General features: G+C 38.0%; 1 protein-coding gene across 10 annotated transcripts in view; it reads right to left on the bottom strand.

Annotated features, from left to right (window-relative positions):
- The window catches only part of BDP1 (BDP1 general transcription factor IIIB subunit), a 57,890-nt gene that overhangs the window by 13,377 nt on the left and 22,000 nt on the right, over nt 1–22,513 (bottom strand). For 5 of the 10 annotated variants that reach the window (XM_082783639.1, XM_082783645.1, XM_082783643.1 and 2 more), the window contains exons 17-34: nt 22,390–22,472; nt 20,551–20,782; nt 19,862–20,049; nt 18,966–19,179; nt 18,282–18,466; nt 15,464–15,674; nt 13,824–13,939; nt 12,934–13,156; nt 12,216–12,397; nt 9,689–9,902; nt 8,258–8,472; nt 6,994–7,384; nt 5,780–5,896; nt 4,935–4,971; nt 2,752–2,835; nt 2,033–2,258; nt 958–1,112; nt 97–235 (exon numbers count right to left, since the gene is read on the bottom strand). In XM_082783639.1, coding sequence (XP_082639765.1) covers nt 97–235; nt 958–1,112; nt 2,033–2,258; nt 2,752–2,835; nt 4,935–4,971; nt 5,780–5,896; nt 6,994–7,384; nt 8,258–8,472; nt 9,689–9,902; nt 12,216–12,397; nt 12,934–13,156; nt 13,824–13,939; nt 15,464–15,674; nt 18,282–18,466; nt 18,966–19,179; nt 19,862–20,049; nt 20,551–20,782; nt 22,390–22,472 — 3,212 coding nt within the window. The remainder of the gene's footprint in view (nt 1–96; nt 236–957; nt 1,113–2,032; nt 2,259–2,751; nt 2,836–4,934; nt 4,972–5,779; nt 5,897–6,993; nt 7,385–8,257; nt 8,473–9,688; nt 9,903–12,215; nt 12,398–12,933; nt 13,157–13,823; nt 13,940–15,463; nt 15,675–18,281; nt 18,467–18,965; nt 19,180–19,861; nt 20,050–20,550; nt 20,783–22,389; nt 22,473–22,513) is intronic. The other 5 variants (XM_082783644.1, XM_082783646.1, XM_082783642.1 and 2 more) reach the window with 5 other exon arrangements.

The following is a 22,513-nucleotide window of genomic DNA, read 5'->3' as shown; positions in this document are numbered from 1 at the left end:
TAAGCATATAATTTCCATCACAGATGTATTACAAAACTGCTTATTTTATAAGACTCTAGAAATGAAATCAAATACTAACTGATGATTTCTTCCTACCTCTCTGTTTTGTTCACTTGTTTGACAAGTTCCATACTAGTTGCAAAATTATGAAGAATTGAAGGATCACTTGCAGTTGGTCTGAGCAGTTCTAGTTCCACCCCCTGCATTTCTGCAGTACTTCTCAGCTCTGTAGACTCTAAGATATATAAATATTATTTTATAAATATTTATACATGCACTTGTATATATGTATATTTACACTTATTCATGTGTATATATATACATACACAGAAAAATTGTGTAGTTTCTTGTATATTATTTTTACATATAAACTTTTGTCTATTAAAAATACTGACATATGCATATAATTGCACTATAAAATCTATTCTTTTAGTGTGTACATAAAGTGTATACACACACAAGTTATGCAAAAACCATAGTAAAAATTTTGCTGGTCTGTATACACGGGTTACCATTAATGTAAATGATATATATACACATGATTCAACTTGCCTTAGTATTTTGTGGTTTCTTTTTTGCCAGTGGTATGAATATAATTAAAAATTTGAACACCCTACAGACCACCATTTTTCTGTAATTGCTTGAAGAATATAGAAACTATTCTGTATATCTCCCCTTCTGCCTTTAGTGGAAGGGAAAGACAGTAACAACAGGAAAAAAAAGTACAATGTACTGTACAGTATTTCTGTCATTGCCAGACGAGTAATTGCTACTGAGATTTCATTTTATTTGGTGTTGTATAAAACCATATCATAAACTTGTCTGTTGTTAAAGCAGTGATCCACAATCTGTGAATGTGAGCAGAAGTGAAAAATACCTTCAGCCTAGTTTTGTTTTACAGACATGAATCCATTAGAAGAAACTATTTCAAAACCCTAGGATAAGAAACGGGCTTACCACTTTGAACTTGGTCCAGCTGTTCCACAACTACATTTGTATTAAGTGGCTCCTGAAGTATGTTTTCATTAGACCTCAATACTCCAAGGTTTGGCTGAGGCTTCAGGAGTCTGCCTCTTCTCAGTCTCTGATTCACCATCGGCAGAGGGCTATTACTACAGGTAAAAAGAAATGCCATCAACATTGCTAGCTGTCAAAAATCAAGAACTATGTGATAAAATCAGTGTTTTCAGCAAAGATCATTGCACAGAGAAGAGATAGGAGAGGTGTAGTAGATGAGAAAATGAACAGATGAAATACAGACTATAACTGTCAGTGAAGGCACGAAGGCTATTTGGCAGAACAACAAAAAAATAAAGATCATCTACACTGGGAATTGGAGCACACAAGTTTACTACAAACTAGTATGTTCTCTATCTACAGAAACAGATGAAATATGGAAAAAATGTGAGACCATCAGCAATATAACACTGATCGTATGAAATTAAGTTCTGGCTAATAATATAGTGAAAGAACCACCTAATTTGAAATCAAAATCTCTGATTATAATTTTTTCAGAATTGTATAATCTGATAGTGTGTTCAAGCAGTCAACAAGTTACAGTCTTCCAAATAAAGGAACATGTTCACTACCAGATTTTTCTGAAAAGCTGTTCCATCAAGCTATTTCAACGTTTGCAAAAATTTTAACAAAACTAGAAGACATGATGATAAAAGATCAAATAGTTCCTTGACATTCATTTGCTCTAAATGTAGAGTACAGAGCAGCACTGACACATAAGCAATTTGCCTTGGGCTAATTAGCCATAAAGTACTTTGGGAAAATGGGCTTGGTAATTAGCAGCAATCCATACCAATGAAGTTCTCACATTCTTCCCTCCTCAACATAACCATAATTTCAGAAGCTAAGAAAAAGTTCTACAGTCTCCAAATCACATATCAACATCTCAAAAATCATAAGAGAAATGCAAGAGGCATTTCCCATATTATATCACAAACATAAGCAGTGCTATAGGATCTCTTCCTAAAGTAATTTAATCAAAAAATAAAAATATTAATTAAGGTACTAATTGAACCTGATAGCATTTTTCTCACAATATTCTTCAACACCTGCTCCTGCATCAGTGCTTTGATCCTCTACATTAATGTTGCTTCCATCGTCACAAAGGACCAAATTCTTGGTGTAAGAGGCTGAAGAAACTAAGTACTGATCAGAAGTCCTATTTTGCTCAGAGTAATCGTGGGTCACAAGGCTACTGGACAAGTTCAATTCATCTTGAGTTGGTAACATCTGTGTCCATTCTGGTTAGAACAATAAACAAAATAGAAGAGCATAACTTAAAAGACAGAAATTAATATTCAACCAATGAAAGCTGACAATAAATTCTGTGTAAAAGTCTACCAAAAACTAGACTGAAAACGTAATTTCAGGTTACAGCTACTTGGGAAGCTATGTTCCAATTTAAAGGCCTGGAAAGATCTCTGATACCTATGCTCATTTAAGCTTGGATCCTCTCTTTTGTTCAATTTATGTGACCAACATAGATTAATTCAAGCATGTCCTTCTTTAAACAGCTCTCGAAACATCTTTCTAGCACAGTGATGCAGTTCGTAGTATCCAGTAAGGTGCCTTGCTTTTTCCAGCCAAGCTGCATTGCTTAGTCTCACTACACGTGTTACAATTCAACAGAACAAAATGCATAAAAGACTCCTGAATGCTTGCTATGCAGCAGCATGGGGAAGAAGCACGGACCCAGAAAGCACAAGGAAGGCTTTGTCTCAAATCAGATCATACCTTCAGTGCTTGTTTTTAACTGGAACATTGGATCACCCATTGCAAGTAAAGTCATGGCAGCTTCAGTGCTTCCATCATTAATTCCTGCAAAGTTGTTCACACACAGGTTAAAAGTCACAAGTATATTTATATTATACTTACCTGTGTTCAAAAAAACATTTGACACTATCATCAATACATCGCAGAATGCATTTTTAAATTGTTGCCATTTATGGCTCAAGATACTCACTGACAGATGGCAATTCCCACTAAATTCAGTATTCCCTGAAGGAACTATATAGCCCATGGAGGACATAGTAGAACAGGCTTATCCTGGATCCTGTATTAGTAGCTGTTCCTGAAGGACTGTAACCAATGGGAAGGGCCCCATACCAGAGGAAATGTGTGAGGAGGAAGGTGTAGCAGGGGCAAAGTGTTAAGAACTGACCACAACCCCTGTCACCTCCTCCCAGGTAGGGTAGGGAGTGGCAAGTCAGGAGCGAAGGACTGATGCTGAGCCTGGGGAAGGGTAGGATGGCGGGGTGTGCCAGGATGATGTGTTTTAGTCTTTTTCTCTACTTCTAACCACCCACATCCACTTTTGATGGCAATAAAATAAATTATTTTTTCCTAAGTTGAGTCTGTTCTGGTAAGTGATCTCCCTGTCTATATCTCAACCCATATGCTTTTCCATTTTCTCCCACTGTTCAGTTGAGGAGGAAGATTGACAAAGTGGCTTGGTGTGCATTTCACAGCCAACCCTGGTCAACCCACCCACCATAAATGGAAAAGAAAGAGGAACCAGTTTAATTGCATAAATCCTGTAATATAAGCTGTAAAAATATAACCTGTAATATAGCCTGTAAAATAACCTGTAGCATTAATCCATATCTCAGTTTAAATCCCTGTTTCCTAATCTCTACCCAGAATACATCCCTTCAGCTATAACTAACCGGTCGTATAAAACAAACCATTTCCATCCTCCAAAACAATTGTACTGAAGTAAATCAAAGGAGCATAGCAGACTTTCCCTTATTCAACTATGATGGCAACCCATTAAATTTTAATTTCTCTTCAGAAAGACTGACAATGTATTTAAATTTCAAAGTGAAATCTATTCTAAAAAACAATAGATCTGTAAGAGCAACATATCTCACATGGAAAGAATATTTTCTTCTGGAAGGCTGTGGTTACTCTTTGTCCTGGTTTCAGTTAGAACAGAATTAATTTTCTTCCTAGTAGCTGGTGGAATGCTGTGTTTTGGCTTAGGATGAGAAGAGTGCTGATAACACCCCGATGTTTTAATTGTTGCAGAGCAGTGCTTATACCAAGCCAAGGACATCTCAGCCTTTCGCTCTGTCCTGCCAACAGGCAGGCTGGGGGTGCAGTAAGAGCTGGGAGGGGACAGACCCAGGACAGGTGACCCAAACTAGCCAAAGGGGTATTCCATACCATCTGACGTCATGCTAAACAATATATAGGGGTGGCTAGCCGGGGGGAGGGGGCCGGACTGCTCGGGGTTAGGCTGGGCATCGGTCAGCGGGTGGTGAGCAATTGCATTGTGCATCACTTGTTTGTACATATTATTATTACTTTCCTATTATCACCATTGTAACATTATTGTTATTATTGTTATTATTATTTTGTTATTATTATTTTCCTGTCTTATTAAACTGTCTTTATCTCAACTCACGGGCTTCACTTTCCATTTCTCTCCCCCGTCCCAGAGAGGGAGGGGGGAGGGTGAGCGAACGGCTGCGTGGTATTTAGCTGCCAGCCGGGTTAAACCACGACACTCTTTCACTATACTAGCTTAACAGTCTAGGATATTAAAGTCAGAGACCATAGTGATGACAAACCTATGAATCTACCTAATTTTTTATCACTTGGTCACACACCAGGTTAAGTTGTAAGTAAGCATTTCTAAAGTTTCCTCTTCTCCCACGTACAGCTAACTGCAGCATGGAAAGCATACATGGGACACAAAAAATTAGCATTCTGACCCTGAGAAACAGAAGTTTGCAGTGCTTGGTTTATCTACTTGATAAAGAACAGTAAGAAAGCAAATTGTTTAAGTCTCCTCCAAAATATCCAAGCATGCAGCATTTCATGAGCATTTTTCCTACAATAAATGAACTTCCTGCAATAATAACTGCTTATTAGTAGCAATGGGGAAGACATGAACAAATTCATTTCATATCTACCTTTGTCCACTTCTGGATTTTCGTTTATGGTTGCTTCCTTAAATAAAAAAGAAAAAACACATCAAAGATATAAATAAAGATATAAAGATAATAGATATAAAGAGAAAAGATATAAAATGAGTCTGCAATTGTAATCTAATATAATCGTTAATTCTCTGCCCAAAGGTTACCCTGGCTTTAAAATTGTATTTTAAATACTGATAATATTTTACAGTTTTCCATTATCAGCAGGTCAAGGGAGGTGACTGTCCCCTGCTACTCTGCCCTTGTGAGGCCTCACTTAGAGTACAGCATCCAGGTCTGGGGCCCCCAGCACAAGAAGGATGCGGACCTGTTAAAGCGTATTCAGAGTAGGGCCACAAAGATGACCCAGGGGCTAGAGCTCCTCTCCTATGATGGAAGATTGAGAGAGTTGAGGCTGTTCAGCCTACAGAAGAGAAGGCTCCAGGGTGACCTCACTCCAACTTTTCAGTATGTGAAGGGAACTTAAAAAGATGGAGGCAGATAATGACAGGACAAGGGGGAATGTTTTTAAATTAAAAGAAGGGAGATTTAGATTAGAGTCTAGGAGGAAATTCTTCACACAGAGGGTGGTGAGGCACTGGAACAGGTTGCCCAGGGAGGCTGTGGATGCCCCATCCGTGAAGGTGTTAAAGACTAGGTTGGATGAGGCCCTGGGGAACCTGATCCAGTGGTTGGCATCCCTGCCTACAGCCAACAGTTTGAAAATAGATTATCTTTGAGGTCCCTTCCAACCCGAGCCATTCTATGATTCTATGACATGATTCTATGGTGGTAGCCACATAGCTTTGTATCTACAATGAAATTAAACGAGACGTTCTTACAGTTGGTGAGGTGTTTGCTTTTTCCTCCCTCTGGATCACTGGCTGGACAGTTATATGAGAGAGAGTTTCTACATCTGTAGCCACCTGCACATCTGGGATATTCACAGATATATCCAGCTGTAAAAATAATTTGATAAACATTTCAGTTCATCAGCCCCAAAAGAAAATCCATCAAATGCCTTTGTTCTTTTATATAACGTATAGACTTAGCTGATATTGAACATCTAGTGAGATACTTCTCAAAAATCAAATGGGTTTTATTGGTTTTCTTACTTCTTCAGGTTTTAAGTGTTCAGGGAAAAAAAATCAGTTCTACCTTTTTTCTATGTAATATTTTCTAATGTAAGATTGGGGAATATACATGTACACACACACATATCATTTTACCTGTATTTTTTTTTCTCGTCTCTGGCACTGTACTTATACTGAGAACCTCACACATTTCACAGTTTCAGAAACAAGAACTTGAAATTTGGCCGAGAGGTTACGGTACTGGCAGAGAAATTCTTATGAAAATCACTGCTTAATCTACATAGTTTGCAAAGCTTCCACTTTTACTATTTTCCACTGAACTATTTAAATCTGCAAACAGCTGAGTCTTCAGGTATCTAATCATATCCAAGTATTCAAGACATCTGTGTGTTAAACCAGGTAACTTGATGACTATTCTCAAACCTAATATATTCCACATCATTGAAATGGAAATCTTTGATACCATAAAACTTTCCCTGAAACACCTTTGCTCTCCATTATTATTCTAGAGTTTCCCATAGTGTTTTGACTGAGCTTTAAACTCTCTTGCTGTTTCACCCTGAGCAAGAAATAACGTGATTAATTCAGGATGCAAAAAAGCAGGATTTCAACAGAAGAGAGGAAGAAGATTAGTAGTAGGAAGGAAAAGTGAGAATTGGAGTGAAAGAAAAGAAGCAGTAATGATGACCTGAAGGATGAATGGAACTGGTTGGATAAACAGATTTGCAAAAAGGCAAGAAAACATGAGATAGGCAAAAATAATAAAATTACACTAATTCGTAATTCATTTAAAACCAAATACCTGTGTCAACCAAACATCCCTGCCACTGTCAAAACTATTCTTAATGAAGTAAACTAAATTGGGATAAAACCACCACCAAGTAGTAGCAGGTATTAGAATAAAGGCTTCTGTTTGAACAATCAATACAAATGTACATACACAGAACACAGCTACATCATACCTCCTCCATGGTTTCCTCTATCTGAACGGGAACAGGTTCAGGAGATCGAAGACCAACAGGAACAAACACTGGAGCTTTGTTTACTTCCTCTGGTGCAAAACATTCATCCTCATCATCAGGCTCAAAGTCATCTGTCTCCTCCTCTTCCTCCTCTTGAGAAGCCCGTAGAGTCACTAAGGTTATCTTTGAACTTCTGTGTTCCTTTCCAGGTTTCTTCCTATGAGCAGTTTTCGTACTTTTGCCTCTAGTAACACTCTGCTTAACTTCTTGTCTTTGATTCCCCTTCTCACAGCAATCAGCATCACATTCAGAAGCAAGAGATGAAGCAGTTCGTCGCTCCAAGCCATGCTTTGGTAGTGCTGTCTGTTTCAATGACCTCCTAGACTGCCTTCTAGAGCACAGAACAAGAGCATGTTTAAAAAATAATGAAGTCTAAGACTTCTCCCCTCCTGTTCCCCTCCCCCCAAAAAGCACCTTAAATAAAAACAAGCTCAATTAATAGAAAAGGATCACAGTTTCAGAGTGCTGAAAAGTTGCATAATGAAGTTTACAAGATACACAATTCTTTCATTAGAAACAGATATATTAATTTCATTTTCAGCGACTTGGAAGTTGTGTGCTTTTTAAATCATAAGAACATTTCTAGTTCTCTGTTGCTAATACTGCACTAGGAAACCTAAACTGAAATTTTAGTTATCTAATGCCTAGAAAGTAAAACTGTTAGATGATAACTAATTATCTGTTCTTAATTCTTAGACAGTAATCCTTTGCATCAGCTAGTTACTGTTTCCATCCTCAAAATGATGGATGTGACCACTTTAGGAACCAAAAGTAATTCCAAATTCCCCCCTGCCCCAGAACAGCTTCTATTGTCAGCTGGTGGGGAAAGGAAACAAAATACTAGCAAATGGAACTTCCAGTGGTTTTTCCTTCAGCAAATCCCATGGTCCCTTTTCCCCTAGGATGGGTCATCCTCTTTTAAAATCAGGAATTTCTGTTGAGATCAAGGTAGACCCTGGAGTAGGTTGGTGGATGTGCTGGCTATGTTCATTTAATGAGTGTGCAGACAGGGTAAAAAGGCATCTGACATGATTCAGATGGAAAACAGAAGTACTGATATCCTGCACGTGTTCCCTCTTCCCCCTATCTTCCTCACCTCCTCATTTTCTCTCTCACACACTTCAAAACTATGGCTACTAATCAAGGTCTAAAGCCAAAAAAAAAAAAATCAGTTTAGATTACAAGCTGAAATCAGCTGTTTTACCTTGTAAGATCGTCTGAATTTTTTTGCTGAGATGTAGAAGGTTGAAAGTCATCTTTTTCTACTTGGTTCTCACTCTCTGATGACACCTCTGGAGACTGGAATCTACTATTCTGCCTGATTCTTTTACAGGATGCTTCTTCAATAGAGTCTATAAAATCATGTTTTCCTGTAGCCTCTGGGAAGGATGCTGCTTCCACTATGTTACTAGAGCTCTGCTGAACAGAAGAGACAATCGCTATCATATTAATTGCCACATATTTTTAAACTGGTTTTGGTAACAGAAAATTTAATAAACAAAGGTTGAAGTTCTTGAACCTATGCTCAGCTGTAACCTGATAGTTTAGGATGTCTTTTTTTTCTTCATTGCTTAAAGTAGAATTGTCATTAGATAGTGTTATCTATGATGCCTGAATTTCCCACTGGTACTAAATAACATACCAAGTCCATGCTCATCTTATCACAAGCAGCAAAACTTCAACTGGAAAGATGAATTACTTTACGTTTTCTGAAACTACTTATTTATTTTAGAGAACAACATGAGGGAAGGAAAAGTTATTTTGTCTGCCCTGGGAACCAACTGGGAAGAAAAAACTATTGCAGAATGGAGTTTAAGTGTTATTCAATCACACACAGAAATATACCCTAAGCAATATTCTATTAAGCAGAATTACATCAAGGCTCTTTTTCCTCTGTAGGAACTGTAGTTTCAAGAAACCCAGAACTTTGCTCACTTACAGTGTTTCCTTTCACAAAGTTTCTACATGTATCTATTCTCACAAAAACAGCTACTTGGGATGGAATACAACTGTCACTTGAAAACAGTACACAATTCTGCTCAAAATGCGTAATTTTTTAAAACACATTAGTAAGCATAGTTCCATCAATTATGGGTACTTGGCTAAAATAAATGAGAGATTTTAGTGATCTGTCCCAAAAACAAGAATCACCAGATAAACTTGATTCACTTACTGCAACTTGTAACAGAAAAGGAAACAATCTGGGCTAGCTCAGGACTAGAGAGAATTCAAATAGAACAAAGTCTGAATATGTCGTTCACCTATGTATCAACTTAAAAAGTTGATCCATGCTACTATAAAAATATGGATTTTAGGTAGCATTTGATATTAGAAAGTTGCCTTAAAATATATTGCTCAAAGAATAACAAACATTAAATTTATTCACAACAGCATTAGTAACTATTTATGATAAGGCAAACTTCTGCATATAAACTGCAAAACTTAAGACAATAGTTCCACAGCTTTTAGATTTTAAGTCCATTAATTCAGCATCATTTCCAATGGTGAATTACAAAACCGAAAGTATCTCCTTTAACCTTTCATAGACATATACTGGATTCCTGTCATCTATGAGTTCTAAGAATACAAGAGCTGAGGTATAAACTGGTTCAAAACTCTCACGATCAGTACTTACCATTGATACATCTGTTTTTTCTAACAATAAATACTCTTCTGAATTTCTTATCTTGACATTGTTCTCATCTCTTCTACTTTCTTCAGGATGACCTCTTTTTCTCTGAACTCTCATTAGGTTTGGCTGTGGGTTCGTGAGTGGTTCCCTTGCTTCATGCAAAGGTTTTGTATCACACTGTTTACTTTCTTCTCCAGAACTTAAATTAACACTAGACCTACAAAAATATTTTTCAACTGTTAGTTCTCATGCATTATAAAACACATTCTATGATATTGTGTCATTATCAAATATTTAGAACATACAGCCAGAAATGAATTTAAGTATTCTGCATTTTTATTTACTTATTTCGATTTGACTAAGGGAATAAAAAACAATGAAAAAATTATATAACTTGCTTTTCTGCAGTAGTGGACCTTTCTGTTTATTTTTAGAAAAACCTTTCAGGAAGGAAACATCATTAAGATGTTAGGTAAAGTTTCAGCTATACTACCATAGGCTCCCCACATCAACCAACTATAGGAACGCTATCTGCATGAATTCCAGTGCTCAAGGTACTACTGCTTTTAAATAGGATAAAATTCTCACATCTCTTCAAGCACATTCAAATCAGTAAGACAGAAACCTTGAGCTTTTAAACATACTTTTAAGCAAGGTAGAAAAGGGGATCCTTTTTAGATCCAGGGAACTACCAGCTGGTCTGCCTCACCTCAGTTCCTGGCGAAGTGATGTAACTAATTCTGGAAAACATTTATGGACATATGAATGACAAGAAGCTGACTTGGAGAATTTAGCATGGATTCACAGCAGGGAAGTCATGCTTGACCAACCTGACAACCTTCTATGATAAGCAGACGATATTGTCTACCATGACTTCAGCAAGGCTTCCAATACTTCTTCCCTAATATCCTCATAAAAAGACTGGTAAGTTATGGGCTGGATGAGCAGACGAGGAGATGCCCTGAAAACTGGCTGAATGGCTGGGCCCTGCAAGCAGTGATCAGTGGCACAGTTTCAGGGGAGGCCAGTAACTAAGACTGGATCTCAGGGGTCAACAGAGGGTCCAGCCCAGCTTATCATCTCTGAATGATGCAGAAGAGCCTACCCTCAGCGAAACTGCAGATGACACAAAACTGGGAGGAGTGCCTGATATATCAAAGGGTCATGCTGCCATCCAGACAGACCTCAACACACTGCAGAAGTGGGCTGACAGGATTCACATGAAGGTCAGTAAAGGAAAGCTCCACCTAGGGAGGAACAACAGCCAGTACAGGCTGGGGTCCCACCCAGCTGGAAAGTAGCTTGGCAGGGAAGGACCTGGGGGTTCTGGTGATCACTAAGTTGAGCAAGAGCCAGTGATGTGCTCTTCCTGCAAAGGCCCATGGCATCTTTGGCTGCATTAGGTGACATATTGCCATCAGCTGGAGGGAGGTGATCTTTCCCTCACTCAGCACTGTTGATGCCACAGCTGGAGTGCTGGGTTCAGTTCTGAGCTTTGCAGTGCAAGAGAGACATAGACTTACTGGAAAGACCCCAGCAAATGGCCACAAAGATGACAAGAATCAGTCTCCTTTCAGTGGTGTCTAGTCATAGAACAAGAGACAAACGGGACAAACTGAAACGCAGGAGTTTCCCTCTGAACATCAGGGAACACTTCCGTACTGTGAGGGTGCCTGAGCACTGGCACAGGCTGCCTGGAGATGCTGTAGAGTCTCCCTCCTTTTGGATTTGGATCTTTAAAAGCCATCTGGACATGGTCCCGGGCCACCTGCTCCATGTGGCCCTGTTTGAGCTGGGAGGTTGGACCACACTGCCTCCAGAGGTTCCTGCCAAGCTCAGCCATTCTGTGATTCTGCAAAATTCCCCCCATCACAGAAGCAAAAAAGACAAACAAATCCCTTGTCTTGTGAACACTTGCATAAAGACTGTGGGATATGATTTCAGAGAATAGAAAAATGAACTCAGGCAAGGTTGCTCCATATCAGTAAATAGTGAGCAAAAGATGTAACTCAATTGTTAAATGAATGTTTGTGAATGGCACTATCTGCTTTCTATGCCACATACATAAAAAGCATCCCTCCTAAAGGATCATGTCACTGCGCATAATTGCATGAATTTCTCTGCCTGAAAAAAAAAAAAAATTGAAGAGACTAAGAATACATCGAAGACAACAAGCCCATCAATGTTCTCATTTGTAAGTAAGGGCAAGTTGCGCTGCAGTCTTCAAGGATCCACATGTGTACTGCACTGCACCTAAGAGGGTATTAGTAAGAAATTGAGACAGAAACTCTACTTGCTCAAACTCCCACTTGTGAAATACCTTCTTATAAGGAAAATTGCCTTGAGAACAAATCTGCTAAAAACTCTTAAATCACGTAAGAATGCCACCTAGTGACCTTCACAGCTTATAGCATCTAAGAACTAACAGCTCAGAGCCTGCACTTCAAAAATTCAAGTGTTGAATGGAAACGAGTGGAAAAACACACCAGCTTTTTAAAGAACATTTTATTTTGTCAACAGGGATTTTTACCTTTTGGTGGAATCTTGAATGTTCCCTATAGGATGTGTAATTAGATGTTGCTCTCCCTTGCTGTGGCAATTCGGTGATTTTTTAGGGGAATAGAGTGTTTCTGACCACAGAGTTTTTGGATTCATGTCTAGACTGTCATCCTTGGCCAAATTACCCACAAACAACAGTCTTTCCATGTCATCCTTAAAATTGGAAAAAAATATATATATATTAATACAAAATAGATCAACTGTAAAATAAAGCATTGCAAGTTATGATCCAGACAATTTGAGACAAAATTTTGAAAGTTTTTAAGCAAACAGTTTATGGCATACATCACTGCTCCTTGTTTGTTTAAAGGAGATATTTAATAAAACATATACTAGAATCAATAGTCTTTCATAAGCAACCACCAAGGGGATCAGAAGAAACCCAGCAAAAGGAGCATGTGCTACAGGTAAACATTTACAATGTACATGACTGAATGTTCAAAGTTTAAAGGACAAGCAGGACAGGTCTTTAAATTTGGTAACAGAAGCCCACATATTATGTGGCATTAATACATAATTTTAAAAAAAAAACCTCTTGTAACAGCACAAGTATGAAACAAGAATGTAATTCTCACCGGTCCAAAATTAATTTATAGGTTTAGAACAGCTTATTCAGATGCCTCAAAAACAGCTGGTGCAAAGACAAGCATCAGAAAGTATAGTAAGAAATATCTGGACAGAATTCTCACTTTTAAGGAAAGAGTTTCCTCAGAGTCTTCTGCTACAGGAAGATTTTTTCCTTTATTTGCTTCTTCCTCAATTGGAGCAGCAAGATTGTGTGCCACTGGAGATTCTCTTTCACTGTATGTTCTTCCTAGGTTTGGTCTGGCCCTCTGAAATCGATTCCTTATGAGCTGTGCTGATTTCAGAGCACCCAGCTTGCCTTCTTGGGAAGTGGATTGTTCAGCACTAGTGTATTTAAACAAATTTTTTTAGAAAATAAATAGCATTGCTTGACTTTGGTTGGGGAGGGAAAATAGCATTTTTGCACTCATTAAGTTTTGAATCAACACAAAAGTATTAGAAATTCTAATACATTGTATCCTACTTAAAATCAAGAAAATATTTTGTCAAGCAAATTTCTCATTTTTGGTTCTGGTTAACATGTAAGGAGGAGTAACAAGACTTATCAATACATTTTCAATACCAAGAAATTTGTGTTGCTAAGCATACCAACAAAGATTCTACATGCTAACACATGCTTAAACCCATAATTTATCAAGAATGACAGTAAAATAGGACAGCACATTGGGATCAATAAAAGACAAATATAATATTTTCCAAAATTTATCTGTTATGTGTATGACCACTGTACATGGAATACAAACCCAGTAAAAGAAAAGCTTCATCAAAAGAGCCACAAGATCAAGTACTTGCCAGATAACCAATGACAAGTAGTTCATTTTAATTAAAAAGAGTACTCTGAAAACATGGGACAAAGCTGCCTGTAGGCATTGAAACCTAAGCATCACAGAAAGTCAGCTCAAAATGAACAAAAGAATTGACTCTTGCAAAAGTGTCTTATTATGCAACAAATAAAAACTTTTCACATATGATTTTTGCTAAACTCTAATCTCACCTGCTTTGTTCATGCAGTATGTTTTCAGAAATACACGGCACCTGAGGCGCTTCTTTCAGTGTCTGTTCCTCATTGCTCAATACATTTGCTTGATGCAATACAGCTTCATTTTCACCCTTCGATTTGCAGTAAAAATAAAAACATTATGCAACATAGCACAAAGAAAAAAGGAGAATCAAACAAGGTTTTAAAACAGAAGTGCATTTATAAAAATACTAACTACATGTACATCTCTGCATTAATTTCCCAGTTTGAATCAAAAAAAAAAAAAAAAAAAAGAAATCATGCTATGTTTATAGGGAGTAATCTTCCTGAGCACGTAATGCAATTTCTAGGCAAGTGGGAACATAGCTCTTTTCAGTCCTGGGCTACCTACAGTTAGGCTCGTAAACACTATCAACAGCACTCAAACAAGTGGGTAGCACTCTTCTATTTAGCATTCAATCAACTCTATTATACAAGGCATGAGGGAAAAAAAATACTTTTGCAAATGGAAAAACCTTTGAAATTTAGATGCTCTCACATACGATACAGACACATCCAACATACCACAACATAACCTCAGTTTCTGAAGGGTTCGTTAGTTTTAATTCTGTATTTGCCACACTGGTTCCACAAAGAAACTGCTCAAACACATCCATCATCTCTCCAGGTCTGAGACAGGTTCATTAGTATAGAAAAGCATCAGACCAGCTATGAATCTGCGCATTTGTGCAGGACAAAGCAGATGTACATGCATGGTTCACAGGCCACAAAGGTCTAGAATAGACCAATCCAAACCACAAGCAACTCTCTCAGCTGGGAGTGATATACTACTGTGGCACCGAAAGAGGGGCAGTGTGCTCATGCTCTGCTCTGGGAATACAGCACACAAGCATTCCAAGCTAGCTCTGCATGGGTTCAAGAATAAAAAGAGCTACAACCACTCCAAAAAAAAATGAGTCACTCTTATAAAGCTTAGCTACGTTTGAGATTTAAGTAGCGTCTACAAAGAGACAGCCATGACATGATTCATGTGCAACCCACAAAATGAATACAGAGAGTTGATACTATATTGGCTGTCAAGGATTTCAGTACCTTTAACAGTGCCTTGTAAAGTGTCTGTGAGACACACAGTGTATGTAAATATGACTATTTACCTGTGTAAAGTAGAGAAGTGTCAGGCACTATAATGGTGAAGCTGAAGTTTACAAAATTAATAAAACCTTAACTCACTCTTACAGAAAAATAGCTATACTCTGCCTTCTCTTGATGCTTTCTGGACTCCTCAACACAAATTTTAATAATCTAAACAGAAAAGATGAAATGAGCAATAAAAACCTATTTTTATATAGAACATACTTTTATTCTATTTACCTAAATGTGCATAAACCTTTTTTTTTTTTTTTTTTTTTATCGTGTAGTCTAAGCAAAGTAAGATCTCAGTTTTCAGAAGACATTAATACTACACGTTGTAGACTTCACTGATCTCGTACCTACAAAACCTCAGCATATGATGGTTTGGGGAATTACTTTCTTATCATATGGTCTCTCTGCCTCAGAGAATGCAACTTAAATGTTTTAATACAGCTTCAGAAGATAGAACATGCAACTTGGAGCCACATTTTTGAAAGCAAAGTAATTATTCTTCCCAGACGTACCATGGCAGACACAGGACTGGTAGACTCATCTTTTTGCAGTTCCAACTCGTCTGCTTCAGACTTGTTCTGCCCTTCATTATCTTCTGATATCTGTAACTCCTTCTTTCCACCAGCTCTTCCCAATTTTGGCCTGTACCTCTGGAATCGGGCCCTCACAAACTGGACAGGTTGAAGAAGTGTTTGTCTACTTTCTTCTTGAGCTGTATTTTTTCTATCAATAAGTCATATAGAAATAAAAAAAAAATCTGAAACTTAATACAAAAGCATGTCATTAAAAACACAGGTTAATTAACATACAGAACACAGCTTAGTTTTTAAAAGACATCACATAAACGTAAAGTTCTGTTGAATGTAAGTTATGCACACAAACCTTTGTTTCAGCACAAATTTCAAACCATTCATCTCCTAATTTCTTCCACAACAGAATTAAGAATTAATGCCTTGTAATTCCTCTATACTCACAAGCAGTAAGGTAAAAGAGTGCACCTACAAGAGAAGGGATGAATGCCTAAAAAAAGATTTTACCAGGAAGGTGAGACTGTTGACAACTCATCTGAAGTGTCTCTATGCCGATGCACACAGCATGGGAGACAAACAGGAGCTGATAGATACTGTCCATCTGGAAAGCTACAGTCTGATCACCATCACTGAAATCCTGTTGGTTTCATACCTTGTGGTATGAATACCATGAATGGTAAGAATAGTGGGATACTGCCTAGGAAGAAGGAAATGCAGACAGTGAAAGTAGGGACAAACACACTGAAAAGAATACTAGGATACTGCCCAGGAATGTAGGAATCAGATCAGGTAAGCTGAAGCTCAGCTAGAGCTAAACTTGGCAAGGGATGAGAACAACAGTAAGAAGGGGTTTTTATAGGGACATCAGTCAGAAAAGAAACACAATAGAAATCGTACCCCTTCTGATGAACCTGGGAATCAATCTGACATGGGAAAGGCTGAGGTGCTCCACTTTATCTCAGTTTTCAATGACAACTACTCTTTTCACATCTCCCAAGTCCCTGAAACTTAAGCCAGGGTCTGGGGGAATGAAGTCCCACCCATCACAGATCTGGTTCAAGACCACCTGAGGAAGCTGGATGTCCATGGGACATAAGATGAGATGTATCCCAGGGTCCTGAGGGAAATGCCAGATGAACTGGCTAAGCCACTCCTCATCACATTTGAAAAGTCATGGCACTAAGTCCCCAGTGACTGGAAAAAGGGAAACATCACATCCATTTAAAAAATAAAAATAATAATTAAAAAAAAAGGTATGAAAGAAGACACTGGGAACTACCAACCAGTCAGCCTCACCTTTATGCCTGGTAGGATCACTGGGCAGATCCTCCTGGAAGCTATGTTAAGACATGTTGAATACAGGGAAGTGATAAGACAGTCAACATGGCTTCACAAAAGGCAAATTATGCCTCACTTACCTAGTGGCCTTCTACAATGGAGTGACTGCACTGGACAATAAAGTAAGAGCAACTGATGTCATCTACCTTGATATCTGTAATGCCTTTGATACAGTCCCCAACACCCTTGCCTCTAAACACAAAAGATAAAGATTTGATGCATGGACTATTAGATGGATTGGCTGGATGCACGTATCCAAAGACCTGCCATCAACAGCTTAATATCCAAATGGAAACCAGTAACAAGCATTGTCCCTTAAAAGATCATACTGGGAGCAATAACACTTAATATCTTCGTTAATGACACAGACAGTGGGATTGAGCGTACGCTCAGCAAGTCTGCAGACAACACCAGGTGAGTGGTGCAGCTGATCCCCTAGAAGGATAGGGATGACATCCACAGGGACCTGGACATGCTAAAGTGGGCCCACGCAAACCTCATGGAGTTCAACAAAGCCAAGTCCAAGGTTCTGCACCTGGGTCAGGGCAATCCTCACTATCTGTACAGAGTTAGGGCTGAATTGATTGAGAACAGCCCCATGGAGAAGAAACTGGGGATGAGAAATTGGATACGAGCCAGCAATGTGCACTTGCAGCTGAGAAAACCAACTGTATCCTGGGCTGCATTAAGAGGCATGGCCAGCAAGTCGAGGAAGATGATTATCCCCCTCTGCACAGCTCTAGTGAGACCCCACCTGGAGCACTGAACCCAGTTCTAGGACCCAAAGCAAAAGACATGGACCTGTTGGAGTCAGTAATCCCTTAATGGAAGGCCACAAAGGTGAATCAAAGGGCTGGAGCACCTCTCCTATGGAGAAAGACAGTTCTAGGGTTGTTTCTAGGGCTGTTCAGCCTGTAAAAGATTCTTGGGAGATCTTTCATCATTTAAAGCGGGGCTTGTAACAGAGAAAGACTTTACCAAGGTCTATAATGATAGAACATGTATTAACAGTTTTAAACTAAAAGAGAGGAGCTTTAGATTAGATATTAAAAAAATTCTTTACTATGATGGTGGTTAGATACAGGAACAGGTTGTCCAGAGAAGCTGTGGATGCTCCATCCATAAAAGTGTTCAAATACCACACTGGATGAGGCTTTGAGCAACCTGATTTAGTGGACAATGACTCTGCCAATGGCAGGGCAGTTAGAACAAGACAATCCTGAAAGGTCCATTCCAACTCAAACCATTCTATGATCCTAAAATTAATGCCCATTAATTTAATACTTAGAATACCAATAACTGGAGTTTTAATATAACTAGTGTTGATACTATGAGAGCTGACACCTCATTCAGTATTTTTATTAGACTTTATTTGCCAATTAGAAATCCATCAGCACAATGATTTCCTTTTAAAATGCCTGTGTTTTAAATGAAGAATGAAACTGACTAGCTACGCCCTTACCCAACAGTAGTAGTTGAGGTCCCATCTTTTTCTACAGGTAGGTAAGACTTCAATTCACCATCCTCTGATCTTGAAAGTGTCTGTGGGGACTTACAACTTTGCCTCTCAGAAGCATCCAGAGGGCCAAATGACTTTTCCTTTCCTAAGGATTCCAATGATTGCAGGACTTCAGGTTTTCCAGCTTTCTGGAAGAAAAAAAAAAAACACAAATGAAAAAGTCAAGATATAAAACCAAAAATAAGGTATGTTATGTTGTCCATAAAGTTCTGTGCTAATCACTCCCCAAAGTGTTTCCTGTCAAATTAGGCCACCTTCATCTAATTGCTCACTGGTAACCTCCCAGGCTTTCCAAGAACACGTATTTGTCTCTTAAAATACCTTGAAATCTAGATTTCTTCTTTGCCATCTTTTATTAGCACTTTTATTTCCCTAACATCTCTGCAAATCCAAGTCAAAAAGGTATCTGTACATATAACAGGAAATACAGAATGGATTGTACGTGTTCCTCACACGTGTTGCTCAAGTACAGCAGTTTTCACATACAAAATCCTAACTTTAGAAAAAAGATTATTTCTGAAAAGATTAATCTGTGTTGTTTTGTTTTTAAATCATCAGATGTTTCTTTCAGTTCCATAAACTCAAAAGCTGAAATCCAACTAAAAGGGGGAAAAAGAAAAGCCTTACATCTGTGTCAGGCAGGCTACCACATTCACCATCACACTGCATCAAACTTTCTTCTTTGTTATTATGCTTCTGTGATACATCTTTATTTACATCCAGTACTTCCTTTCTACTAGTTATTGTTCTTAAATTTGGCTTTGGTCTTTGGAATCGACTCCTCAGTAGCCGTGCTGATGAAGCAACATTTTTTTCCTCTTGCTTCTCAGGACCAGACTCCCTGTGAAAGCAAAAAGAACAACAGTCAAAGGCATGGGACAGCACTAGTTCTCCAAATCATATGTTACATACTCGTATGTAGTTTTGTCCACTGCAGTAGCCAAATAAAACACAGTAATTTTCTCAGAGCAACAGCAAAGTTATCAACATTGTGAAAAAAGAACATATCAAACACACAAAAGAAACACGTTGCTTCTTTTTTTTACTTATCTTTGCTGACCTATTTATAAGATACAGGACTTTGATGTTTGATTTCAGAACAACCGCAACTTCCAGTCACACTCTAAGAGGAATGTAAGTATTTTAAAAATTCCTTTCTTTGTCTCATCATGGCCAGAACTACACAATAGATTTCTTTATTTATTATTTTCTACAGACAGCTTAATAGGAAACCAAGCCCTACACTTGGGGATTTACGTAAGGATATGGGGATGTACTGGTAGAACCAACATGGAGAAGATAAGCACAGGAATTCAGTAACGTTTAGATATTTATTTGAAAACTGGAATCACCATGACTTTTTGGATTTTGTTTTGTTTAAGTATAGTATAATCCTGATTAAAAGAAAGTTTTATATCTGTGACAAGGTATTTGATTCTGGAGTTGAATGTAAAAGCATGGAATGCCTAGAGATATTGATGGCTTTGAACTATCCCTTTACTCCGTTTAAAAAATAACCTTACCCTGCATTGAAATCTGAAACAACTTTCATGTCATCTGAAGATCCCTTTTCACTTTCACAGCCTCCAGCTTCTGAGGACTTTTCTTGGGAGCACTGCCTTGTACGTAATGAGTTCAACTCAGAATCTGCTGAAACATCCCTTTCTAACATCACGATGCATGGCTGTAGGTCTTCGTGAACCATCACATCCTATGGGGAATAAAAGTTTCACTCAATTAAGGAAAAAGATTTGGTCAACCTCTGCTTTAGAAGGGCAGGAGGACAAAAGGTTATTTTTCAGTAGCTCTTACAAAAATGCTCTAAAAGATCCCTCACTTCCCGTGCATTCAACTGAAACCACTGTTTCAGTTTGTTTATACTTTAAAAATTAAAAATGTTATTTTTCTGTATACTTTCCACCTGAAATGGTCTCTCTTCCAAGACCATGCTTTCTATACACACTTCTCTTTTCACAGCTGTATCACCCATAACACAACAATGTGGGATACAATCTCTCTCTCCATGGAAAACAGAATCTAAATGCAGGAGTTAGAAAATTCTATGACAATTCAGTTTATCCTGAAAGAATTTGTTATACAAATGCCAGGCTTACAACTTAAGCAGTATGCACCTAGATATTTATTACTAAAAGCTTCTGTTTGGGCCCCCACTAAAACCTATGCAGTATATGCAGCTGTTCAAGAAACTTACACTTTTGAGGCACGAACCACTGTCTTCATCTCTATGGTGTTTCACAACCTTTTCTACTTCTCCATTTTCAGCTTTCTGCTCTTCAGCATCTTTTTCATGTGATCGGTCATCTTTCCGTGCAACAGTTCTGCCTAGATTTGGTTTTGGTCTCTGCATTCGGCCTCTCTTTAGAGGTGTTGGTTTCAGCACACTCAGTTTGCTGTCTTCTTGTGAACAGGTTATTTCATTAGACCTGGAAAAATATATAAGATCTGTAAGTATCTAAGACATTTAAAATTGTAAGAGTTCCAAAGAAATGATATTTTCATTTTTTCAAGCATTTATTAAGACACACTTTCTTAAAAGTGGAGCTATGTATTCCTAAGTTCATGAAACAATGAAGTTAGAAGTGTCTGTCTTAGACTGAAAAAGTACTTGAGAAGTAAGAATTCATGCTTGCATTGTTCTTTGTCTTTCCCCACTGAAAACAGAATACCATGCTAGACAGTTTCTTGACCCATAATGGCTCTCCTTATATTCTTTTGTATCTGGTTTAGGGGCAAATGCACCTAGTTTAATGAAGGGTATGACATGTTTAAATCATAAACATTCCATAATCTTACTGACATAATATATTCTTTGAGTTATTTATATCAGATGCACCTACAACTACCAGATGCTTCTATGCATTTACACCCCGAGAGCCAAGTTATATAGCAAGAATATCGAGAAAGAATAATGATGAAAGAAGCAACCAATGAATTATTTTTCTACCTGATTAAACCCAGTTTACCTGTCCTCCACACTGCTATTTTCCCTTTTACGATGTAGTAGAAAAAGCTTTTTGTATTTTTCAATCTCTTATAAAACACATTTCTCCTCTTACACTACAGCTGTAATTTCTCCACTGAACAGAAATAAAGGAAATACTTCTTAATTTACCTTCACATAAAATTGTCCACACTAGACTTTTTCCCCCCTTGTGAAAGACACCTAACACTTTAGATGCTGGACTGTGTCCAAAGAAGGGCAAGGAAGCTGGTGAGGGGTCTGGAGAATAAATCTTACAAGGAGTAGCTGAGGGAGCTGGGATTGTTCAGTCTAGAGAAGAGGAGGCTCAGGGGCAACCTTATCACTCTCTACAGGAACCTTAAAGGAGGCTGTAGTGAGGTGGGGGTTGGTCTATTCTCTCACTTGCCTGGTGACAGGATGAGGGGGAAAGGGCTGAAGTTGCACCAGGGGATGTTTAGGTTGGATATTAGAAGAACTTCTTTTCTGAAAGGGTTGTTAGGCATTGGAACAGGCTGCCCAGGGAAGTGGTTGAGTCACCATCTCCGGAGGTCTTTAGAAGACATTTAGATAGCTAGACATTTTAGACAGCTTAGTGATATGGTTTAGTGGAGGACTGGTTAGTGTTAGCTCATAGGTTGGACTAGGTGATCTTAGAGGTCTCTACATGATTCCGTGATTTAAGAACAACACTTTAAGAATAAGCACTGATTAGTATTGTTTAAATACTCAGTTTCTGCCACTGAAATGGTACTTCAGTATTAAAGCTATTAAAGAAAGCTTGTTATAGTTTTTAAAGGACTAGCTTTCCTTTTTTTTTTTTTTTGCATTCATCATGATTGATGTTTCATTTAAAAGAACTGCTTTATACACAAAAATGGTTAATTCATTTCATGCATAAAGAAAAAAAGATTCCCTCAATTTCTATCTCATTGCAGAAATTCCTCAAGAAACTTCTACAACTACCATACTATGTAATATTACCAGACATGAGAAGTACAGCAAGTTGTTGGAAAGTAACACGTTGGTGGTTTGTTCGTTTGTTTTTTTTTTCATTTTTCACATACTTACTGAGACACTGTCTCCACAATTTTATCATCTTTTTCTGCAGCTTCTCCACTGGTAGTATCAGACCTATTACTTTGGTCAATATTCTGAATAGAAATAGAACATTAAAACATTAATTATTTTCCAT

Source organism: Aythya marila, assembly GCF_965140915.1.
Source record: "Aythya marila genome assembly, chromosome: Z".
NCBI classification, from domain to species: domain Eukaryota; kingdom Metazoa; phylum Chordata; class Aves; order Anseriformes; family Anatidae; genus Aythya; species Aythya marila.
This window is presented reverse-complemented; position numbering and strand designations above follow the sequence as displayed.